Raw genomic sequence first — 10,585 nt, 5'->3', positions numbered from 1 at the left:
TCTGAAGGCACTAATAAAACCTAAACTTGTAAGGAAAACATGAACCATTATCACCCATACCTCAAGAAAACAAGTACCCTTCTCATAGGGACTGACTAGTCTATATTAATTCTGGTATTTCATTAGCCCAATTCTGATAATACTCCTGACTGATGAGGAGTCTGGGTTTGTAGATTTAATTCAAGCAAACAAGAAAATATTCTACCCAGAAGCAAAACATCTAAAACATGAGAATGCTGTGTGGCAGCACATCACTTTAATTAGGCAGTGGCATGTTGATTCATCTCGGAACCCAAATCTCACAGTTCAGTCATGAGAGACGAGCCTACAGGTCGATTGCGTAAACTTGAACTCCCTCATGATGAGACAGATACAGACATATTGGCCCAAATAAAATCTGCATTAAATTCTCATCACATAACAATATTGAGTTATTTAGCTACACCAATTATGTCTGCATTGGATAAATCACATTATCCAAACTGACCATTACTTCATTGCCTAGAAGACATTACACTCTCAATTACCCTTCATACAATCCCATGATACGGGACAGTTAGACTTCTCATAAGTGCTCACAAAAAACTGTACGGCATTACGGCATCATTGATTTGAATGGAGACCATTCTACTCATTCTATTTCTGTGGTAATTGTAACGGCATTCAGAGGTGGAAGAAGGATCGGACCAAAGCACAGCGTGGTAAGTGTTCATGATGTAATATTTAATGAAATGAACACTGAAATACAAAACAATAAAGTGAACGAACGAAAACTGAAACAGTACCGTGTGGACCAAACACTCACACGGAAAACAAACACCCACAAACCAAAAGTGAAACCCAGGCTACCTAAGTATGATTCTCAATCAGGGACAACAATTGACAGCTGACTCTGATTGAGAACCATACTAGGCCGAACACAAAAACCAACATAGAAAAACAAACAGACTGCCCACCCCAACTCACGCCCTGACCATACTAAAACACAGACAAAAATAAAGGAACTAAGGTCACGTGACAGTAATGCCTATCAATGAGAGGGACTAGTGAAAGAGCCTTGAGATAGGAGCGTTTCCTCTACCATTATAGGCTCTCAACATGCCAACCGATGTATTCAGTATTCACTTCTTCAAGGTGACTCATGCTTGAACATAAATGTACAGGAACAATCTGTACAAAACCATGACCAACTTGAGGTATTTCCACCATATTTAATATTCTTTGTCAGCCCGTCAGGGACGGGAAGGGAGAGGATGATATTACTGTCTGTGTTAGAAAATAATCAAACAGGTACCTGGGGAGGCTTAGTCTAATTTCTCTCCTCATCCCACCTCTGCAATAAACCTACATGTAGTATATTTTAAGTTAATTTCGTAGACCTGTCGTCTTGTTTCTTTTGAACTGAAAAGCAAGCCACCCATCTTCTCAAATTACAAATCCTTAGTACAACAGAGACCAGCTCTATGGCATCGCCCCGATCCCAGGATAAACCCAAACTTCTCCACTTGAAAGCCTATTGAGTCTTTGACTGTGCACCGGCACACCACAGTGAGTCAAGCAGGAACCCTTGAGAAGAAGGCAGCCGTTTGGCTTCTAAACCCTAGAAAGGAGGTTCAAACCAGGATCTTGGTGGTAAGTTACTCCTCTATGACATCTCTTCATGTCTCAGACCGGAGGAGATTGCCAGATGGGTAGTGGGTGGGCCTCGGTGTTGAACACATACTTGTCCAGGCTGAGCAGCTCCAGGTTACTATTTTTTACATTGTAGAATAATAGAGAAGACATCAAAACTATGAAATAACACATATGGAATCATGTAGTAACCAACAAAGTTATTCTTAAAACTAGCCACCCTTTGCCTTGATGACAGCTTTACACACTCTTGGCATTCTCTCAACCAGCTTCACCTGGAATGCTTTTCCAGCTGTCTTGAAGGAGTTCCCACATATACTAAGCACTTGTCGGCTGTTTGTCCTTCACTCTGTGGTCCAACTCATCCCAAACCATCTCAATTCGGTTGAGGTCGGGTGATTGTGGAGGCCTGATGCAGCACTCCATCACTCTCCTCCTTGGTCAAATAGCCCTTACACAGCCTGGTGGTGTCCTGTTGAAAAACGAATTATAGTCAACTAAGCACAAACCAGAAGGGATGGCGTATCACTTCAGAATGCTGTGGTAGCCATGCTGGTTAAGTGTGCCTTGAATTCTAAAGAAATCACTGACAGTGTCTGCAGCAAAGCACCCCCACACATCACATCTCCTCCTCCATGGTAGTCATGCTGGTTAAGTGTGCCTTGAATTCTAAATAAATCACTGACAGTGTCTGCAGCAAAGCACCCCCACACATCACATCTCCTCCTCCATGGTAGTCATGCTGGTTAAGTGTGCCTTGAATTCTAAATAAATCACTGACAGCGTCAGCAGCAAAGCACCCCCATCACATCTCCTCCTCCATGCTCCTTCATGGTGGGAACCAAACCTGGTCTGCGTCTCACAAAGACACGGCAGTTGGAACTAAAAATCTCAAATGTGGACTCATCAGACCAAAGGACAGATTTTCACTGGTCTAATGTCCATTGCTCCTGTTTCTTGGCCCAAGCAATTCTCTTTTTATTATTGGTTTCCTTTAGAACTAGTTTCTTTGCAGCAATTAGTCCATGAAGGCCTGATTCACACAATATCCTCTGAGCAGTTGATGTTGAGATGTGTCTGTTACTTAAACTCTGCGAATAATTTATTTGGGATGCAATCTGAGGTGAAGTTACCTCTAATGAACTTATCCTCTGCAGCAGAGGTAACTCTGGTTCTTCCCTTCCTGTGGCGGTCCTCATGAGAGCCAGTTTCATCATAGCTCTTGATGTTTTTTTTGATGGACTGCACTTGAAGAAAAGTTTTTCTAACAAATGAGTTAGACAGGAGGAAACCAAAAGAAATGGTCAAAAGCCACATACGGACGCTCCACACCAATCCCACCCCGAAAACTAGTATATAGTATCAGTTCTCTATGTCTGACAAGTATTATGAAGCTGCAGCTTTAAGTATTGTTTCTTCATCCTATGTAATGTATTCCCAGAGGATTTTGGTGATGTTTTTTTACCCTGTTCAGCTAAATTAATTATTAAGTTGTTAAGTTTATGTCCCATCCTACCTCCTGATATTACCAGGTTCAGACCACTAGATAATGCTGTTCCAGGTGATTTTTTCTTTAAATGAATAGTTCACCCAAATTACAAAAATACATATTTGTGGCACAAATCCCATGCAGGTCAATGGTACCTCTATAAGCATGTTCACGCTTCATGTCCAAATCATCCTGAAGTTAAAAAAAAAAAATGATGTATAACTCAAAGAACTTACTTATAGATTATTTGGATATAAAAAGTTAGCATTTGAAACATGGTCCAGATAAACAAAACCAAAGCATGGGTTGCCCTCATACCTTGTCCATAAACTGCTTACAGGGTAAGGAAACCAATCTGTCTTTCTGTCATTTGTGTGAACTATTACCCATAATATTGAGACGTTCTTCAAAAAAATCACCTAAGTAGGAACAGCAGCATTCAGAACTTGGTAATATCAGGATGTAGGATGGGATATAAATCTAACCTTAATGACAAACGGGGAAAAAAACTGAGATACATTAGATAGGATGAAGAAAAATACTGAGAGCCACAGCTCCATACTACTTGTCAGACATAGAGAACGGATACTGTATACTCGTTTTTAGGGTGGGATAGGAGTGGCTTTTTATTTTGGGGGGGAAATTCCTTGGTCCAAATCAAATGTTAAGTACCCTATTTATTGAATGTTATAAGAATCCTATAAATTAAAATGGTCAATTTGGGTGCAATCAATTCGCTCAATTTCTCAGAGATCAAATTAGATTTAAAAATAATACAGTTGCAGGAATGCTAATCTTGTCTTTTCTTAACTACATAAATTATTTCAGAACAATCTGAAATGGTGGGTGTCATGGCTTGCTGAAATGACATGGAACAACCCCACAGTGAGTCATGCAGGATCCCTTGAGAAGGCGGCATTGGTATCACAACTCAGATGATTATGTTTATTGAGAATTTCTAGTAGACTCACCCTATTGTCTTCCGACAGATGGTGTCATTCTAACGAGACTGCATTGCCATGAGCCATCTATCATGCAAATCGTAGCGCTAATCTTTAACAATAAAGATTCCTCTGCATCCGCATGAAAGTAGGATCTGGGTTTTAGAAATAACTGCATTCTCGCATTGACACGCTATGAACCAGCTGGCAGATTCAATGGCTATCTGAAACCATGCACCAGTCTGTCAGCTGATCAAACTTTTTGTATTTAGCAGAACACAGCTTACTGACATAAATGTGCTAGCTTGTTTAAATGGCCCTTACGGTAGCTAGTTAGCCAGCATGCTAATAAAGTTGACCTGCACAAAATTATGGGACTGTTCTCATAATTTAGCTCATTTGGCTTCTTAACTCAGCCAGTGAGACTAGCTCAGCTAACAACCAAGCTAGCTATTATTTCATACGTAATAAATACTGCTTCCTCAACCACAAAACTCCTTAGCTTGATGTAGATAACATTAAACGTTGAATCAACCCTCTCCACGTCGTTTGTCCATCCTTGAGCACTTCACTTCTTGCTGCAGTTTCTCCGTCCCGATTCGAGTGCATCGAGCTCTATTGGCCAAGTCACAGAAGGGGGAGACAGACGGGGAAATTCCTCCGTGGTGCTCAGATTTCGCCAATCTAATTTTCCTCTCCTCCTTTGTCTCAGTCGGAACACTGCCGTCTCCCCTTTGCCTTTGGGTCATCACCCGCTAACATGATGTTTCGAAGTGTCCTTTTGTGTCTACTAGTCGCAGTCGTTTGCTGTCATGCCGAGGAGGGGAAGAGCAAGTCCAGGGTGTGTGCCAATGTATTCTGTGGGGCTGGCAGGGAGTGTGCTGTGACAGAGAAAGGGGAACCTTCCTGCCTGTGCATCGAGCAATGTAAACCTCACAAGCGCTCTGTGTGTGGCAGTAATGGTAAGACGTACCGCAACCACTGTGAGCTCCACCGCGACGCCTGCCTGACCGGCCTAAAGATCCAGGTGTACCACGACGGTCACTGTGAAGAGAAAAATGCTAGCCCAATCGTGTGCTACCTGGCCAACAGGAACGAGTTGCGCAGCCGGGTCATCCAGTGGCTGCAGAATGAGGTGATCCCTGACGGCTGGTTCGCCAAGGGCTCCAACTTCTCCAACATCCTGCTCAAGTACTTTAAGGACTATGACAATGGAGACTCCCAGCTGGATTCCACTGAGTTCCTTAAGTTCCTCCAGCACAACGAAACAGCCATCAACATTACGTCACATGCTGACGAGGAGAACAACCGCCTGCTCAGGAGCCTGTGTGTGGATGCCCTCATCGAGCTCTCAGACGAGAACACGGACTGGAAGTTGAGCTTCGATGAGTTCCTAAACTGCTTCAAGCCTGGCTTCAACCCACCAGAGAGAAAGTGTGCCCTGGAGGATGAGACCTATGAGGACGGGGCAGAGACTCAGGTGGAGTGTAACCGCTGTGTCTGTGCCTGTGGGAACTGGGTCTGCACAGCTGTGACCTGTGAAGATAAGGTGCCTGCTGTGGAGAAGACTGAAGGTGCTGACCAGGAGATGACAGAGGAGGAGTGGACACGGCGAGTGGCTGAGCTCAATAAACATCAGGAAACTGTGGAGAAGATGAAAGTGAGCACTAAGGACATTTGAGAGAGAGAGAGACCTTTTTCAGTCCCACCATCAACAATCACTATCTGGCTGAAGCTTTGGAGCTTGTACTGTTGCTAAAGGAATGATTGTTTTTAGATTTAAAATGTTAATTATTATGATTTTTTAAAAACTGTACCAATGTCTATTGTAATATTATTGTGTATAGGGGAGACTAGTTTAATTGTGTGTACCGTACCGTCAAACACAGTCATGTTATCCTATTTGAGTAACACTCCGAAGACTTGGTAAGAATCCATGTCACCTAGTGGTGGGGTAATATTTGTATTCATTTGAGTTAATTTGTTGTTTTTGTTTTCTGTCAGTCAAATGAGGTCATCTATAGAAAAGAGAAGAGTGTGTGAATTGGACATAATAAGGAAAGCACAAGTTGTAAGAACTACTGTTAAAAGACAAATGACTTCACAGTTGCCACGTCACATACCCAACCCCATCACAGAGGGTTGAGATAAGCAATTCGGCGAGAAAGCATAATCAGATGCATTGACCTTACAGGGCTGCTCTTCCAGACACCTGGGTATTTTATTGGGCCACATGAGTAAATCACATGAAGGATGAACACATGGCTGAGTTGTAAATGTACCTGAATACCATTGTAAATCCATCAACAGTGTGATTACACTTGCCTGGCAGTGTTACTACTCATATCATATCTGTAATATATACAGTAAAAACCCATTGACCCATAACATCTGATGGTGCCAGGGTTCAATCTGTTCAATCTGTTCTGTAGCTCAGTTGGTAGAGCATGGCGCTTGTAATGCCAGGGTAGTGGGTTCGATTCCCGGGACCACCCATACGTAGAATGTATGCACACATGACTGTAAGTCGCTTTGGATAAAAGCGTCTGCTAAATGGCATATATTATTATTATTATTATTATTATTATTATTATTATTATTATTATTTAGAATTTGGTAGTTAAGAAAACGTAAAAATTGCCTACAGGTTTATAGTTTTGTTAAGATTAATTCTGACCGTCAGGGGGTTTGTTAGACGAAGTCACTTTAGTAACATTTTCTAATGTTATGCAGCATATTGTTGCCAAATTACTTTTGATCTATCCAATAAAAGTTTGCAAGTTATCAGACAGATCGTTCCAGAGAGAACTGTTGCACTATCTGGCGTAAGACACTGGACTCACCCTGGTGTATCTGTTGAAGCTCTCTAGAATGTCCCAGCCCCAGTCTCTGTATTTAGTTTCCTGAGTGAATCTGTACAGGTAGAATAGACTCCCCACTGTTTCTGGTCTCAGGAAGTTGTGTCTGTCTGCAGGCTGCGTGAGAAAAGACATGCAAACACACATAGGGTCTCTGAAATTGCACGCTATTGTCTATTTAGTGCATTACTTTTAAGCAATAGGGTGCCATTTAAAAATCAACAATACACATTGACAGTCTTGTGAAAGGTGTTATGAAATGTAATGTCATGTAATATTTTAAGTTGCATTGAATTGTCTTAATGTTGCTGGACCCCCAGGAAGAGTAGCTTCTGCCTTGGAAGCAGCTCATGAGGATCCTTAATAAATACAAATGCTTATCAGGAGGACAGACAACCAGAACCAGCAGCATACCACCCTGTATCCCACTGCTGGCTTGCTTCTGAAGCTAAGTAGGGCTGGTCCCTGGATGAGAGACCAGATGCTGCTGGAAGGGGTGTTGGAGGGCCAGTAGGGGCCACCCCACTCTGGTATAAAAAAATTATACCCCAGGGCAGTGATTAGGGCATTGGTTTAAGGCACTGCATCTCAGTGCTACAGGCGACTTTCGGGTGGGATGTTAAACGGGTGTCCTGACTCTCTGTGGTCACTAAAGTTCCCATGGCACTTAATTGTAAGAGTAGAGGTGTTAACCTCAGTGTCCTGGCTAAATTCCCAATCTGGCCCTCATACCATCATGGTCTCCTAATCATCCCCAGCTTACAATTGGCTCATTCATCCCCTGTAATTATTCCCCGTGTCGTTGCTGTAAATGACCATGTGTTTTCAGTCAACTTACCTGGTAAAATAAAATGGTCCAATTCACACTTATCAAGGGAACATCCCTGGTTATGATCTAGGAGACTCACTAAACACACTTATTATCGGTACATAAAAAATTAAATGGTGCTATCTGGTTTGCTTAATATAAGGAATTTTAAATGATTTATACTTTAAAAAATACTTTATGATTTATTAGATTTACTTTTGATACTTAAGTATATATAAAAACAAATACTTTTACTCAAGTAGTATTTTACTGGGAGACTAACTTTAAGGTATCTTTACTTTTACTCAAGTACAACAATTTGGTACTTTTCCCACCACTGTTGAAGAACTCTTTGTTGAAGCGTTTGACAACCCTGATATAGTCTCTCACTCACCATTTTAGTGTTGAAGCGGTTGTGGTTGAGCTCCCCTATGAAGGTCAGCTTGCTGGGGCCCGTGGTTCTCGGGAGGTGCTTCTTTACCCCTCCGCTGTCTCTAGGTAGTCCTCCAACAGACTGAGCATAACACACCCATTCATCTCTATTAGTTTATCTGTAATGCTGCAAGACAAGTCTCCTCAACTCGAATGTGATCATGTGATCTGATTGAACCAAATATACAGTAGAATGCAACATTTCTTTAACTCCCAGGTTTAAGAAATCAAGGGAATAAGCAAGAAATCTGGAATCCTCTAACCAGGATATCCAGGAATTTGAAAACAGAATAGAAAGGTGCCAACTCTGGTTCAGTCTTCCCTCTCTGTATCCACTGTTTGAGAAGGTACTCGTAGTAGCTGTCTGCCCAGGCCCCCAGGGTGAACTCTGCTTTGTGGCTGAACAAGACACTTGGCGTTGATGAACATTGTCACCAGGCTGTCATGTTTCCCTGGCAGCTTATGGATCATCCTCATCACCTCATTCACCACCTCCTAGGGAGGCATAGGCAGGTTGATAAAGACTTTATTATTAGAGCACACAGTTGAAAAACATTTTGCAAAGGAAAACTTCTTCTCAAGTTCAAACCTATGCAATAATGAGTTAAACTCCTCTAACTTCAATCTATGCGGTCAGACAGATATTTTGTGTCCAGAAATGACAGATTGAACCAACGTTGGTTTTTCAATGGGGGTCATCCGTTGACAGATAATGGAGATCATTGTCAGTCAAAAAACACAATATGTCTTCATAGTTGACTTGAATTGTTGACAGACAATGATCTCCATAATCTGTCAACGGATGACCCCCATTGAAAAGCCAACGTTGGTTCAATCTGTCATTTCTGGACACAAAATATCTGTCTGACCGCATAGATTGAAGTTAGAGGAGTTTAACTCATTATTGCAGAAATTATTATTATCCCAGAAAACACAACATGACCCACAGGAGGCACAGAGCACCTCTCTCTGGCCTCACCTGGTACTGAGGGTCGTCGGTAAGACGCCTGAACTCTCTGAACTCCAGCTGGACACTGGTGACCTCGGCCAGGGTGCTGCCGGACATCCAGCGAGGTGTGTGGGCCGTGCACTTCCCAATGTTCACATCAGAGAAGGGGATCTTGGAGGGGGTTTTGAAGGCAGGGATCAACCTCAACCCAATATCTTTCTACAGGAGCAGAAGGGAAGAAAGGACGAGAAAATACATATCAATCACCATCAACGGTCATTACTAAATTAGCTAATGGAATTAGGTACTTGTCTGACTTATTCATTCTTAAAGGGAAGAGAAGAGCCTTTATCCTGCTTTGATAATAGTGTCAGTCATGAGAAACAGTGAACAGGGGAATTAAAGTGTGAAACAAGAGACGGAGGTATAGTCAGAAGTAAAGACCTTACTCTTGTCTAGTAGCCCTGTGACAATCTGTCCTAGCCTTCCTTCCCATGTCACTCACAGCCTTCTCCAGGACCATCTCATCCCCAGTCAGGTGGTAGGTGCTCAGCATGACTCCCACAATCCGGATGGTGCTCTCAAACAGGTTCACGTCCATATTCTTAGAGATCAACAACTCAGTTTCCACCCACTTTCCTCGCCTCCTCAAACGTTGCATATGAGAGAGAGAAACAGACCTTTTCTATGGAATATATAGATATTCCATAGAAAATCAGGTTTTTCCAGCTACAATAGTAATTTACAACATTAACAATGTCTACACTGTATCTCTGACCAATTTTATGTTATTTTAATGGACGAAAAATGTGCTTTTCTTTCAAAAACAAAGACATTTCTAAGTGACCCCAAACTTTTGAAAGGTAGTGCACATTTGTGAAGCCAAAAACACAACTGTTCAAGCTGTGGAGTGGGTAAAGATGTACAGTATGGTTGAGGGTATGAGATGGTTGCGTGTGGCAGAGACTTACCTCGTGCCAGTGGGGCAGCGTCCTCAGGGTTGATTAGTACAGCGGGCACAGCTGCATCCTTCTCATGTGCAGAGGGTGGGGGTTCTGTAGCCTGGTCCGCCTCGATCATGGCACCTCGCAAACTACCTGCATGAAACAAGCAACACACAAATTATAAAGGATATGAAACTGTAAACAAATAGTAAGAACAGTGTTACAGCAGAATGGCCCTGATTGGTCAAGAGATTAATTCAATATCAAATGTGGTTCAATATCAAATGTGGTTAATCATGACAATATGTGAAGTAAACAGAGAGGTCTGCTTTCTTGGGGACCTGAATATCGACTGGTTTTTCATCAAGCTGTCCACTCAAGAGGAAGCTTTTCACTGTAACAGTGCCTGTAATCTGGTTCAGGTTATTAAACAACCTACCAGGGTGTTCACAAACACTACAGGAACAAGATCATCCACATGTATCAATCACATGTTTACTATTACTGGAGAACTTTGTTCTAAAGCTGTATC

The 10,585-nt window shown here is 42.2% G+C and overlaps 2 protein-coding genes across 2 annotated transcripts; one reads left to right on the top strand and one right to left on the bottom strand.

Annotated features, from left to right (window-relative positions):
• Window positions 1–714: 714 nt before the first annotated feature.
• Window positions 715–9,787, bottom strand: LOC118387989 (endoplasmic reticulum mannosyl-oligosaccharide 1,2-alpha-mannosidase-like). The gene is made up of 5 exons (XM_035776849.2): window positions 9,615–9,787; window positions 9,140–9,328; window positions 8,123–8,655; window positions 6,906–7,037; window positions 715–2,104 (listed from the first exon to the last, which is right to left on the bottom strand). The coding sequence occupies exons 1-3, from the start codon at window positions 9,768–9,770 to the stop codon at window positions 8,473–8,475; spliced, it is 528 nt and encodes a 175-aa protein (XP_035632742.1). The 5' UTR covers window positions 9,771–9,787; the 3' UTR covers window positions 715–2,104; window positions 6,906–7,037; window positions 8,123–8,472.
• On the top strand, window positions 4,645–6,658 carry LOC118387988 (follistatin-related protein 1-like). Its single transcript, XM_052525634.1, has one exon. The coding sequence runs from the start codon at window positions 4,823–4,825 to the stop codon at window positions 5,741–5,743; it is 921 nt and encodes a 306-aa protein (XP_052381594.1). The 5' UTR covers window positions 4,645–4,822; the 3' UTR covers window positions 5,744–6,658.
• Window positions 9,788–10,585: the final 798 nt, after the last annotated feature.

Source organism: Oncorhynchus keta, chromosome 9 (genome assembly GCF_023373465.1).
Source record: "Oncorhynchus keta strain PuntledgeMale-10-30-2019 chromosome 9, Oket_V2, whole genome shotgun sequence".
NCBI classification, from domain to species: domain Eukaryota; kingdom Metazoa; phylum Chordata; class Actinopteri; order Salmoniformes; family Salmonidae; genus Oncorhynchus; species Oncorhynchus keta.
Note: the sequence above shows the minus strand (reverse complement) of the source record. Positions and strands in the feature narration are given on the sequence as shown.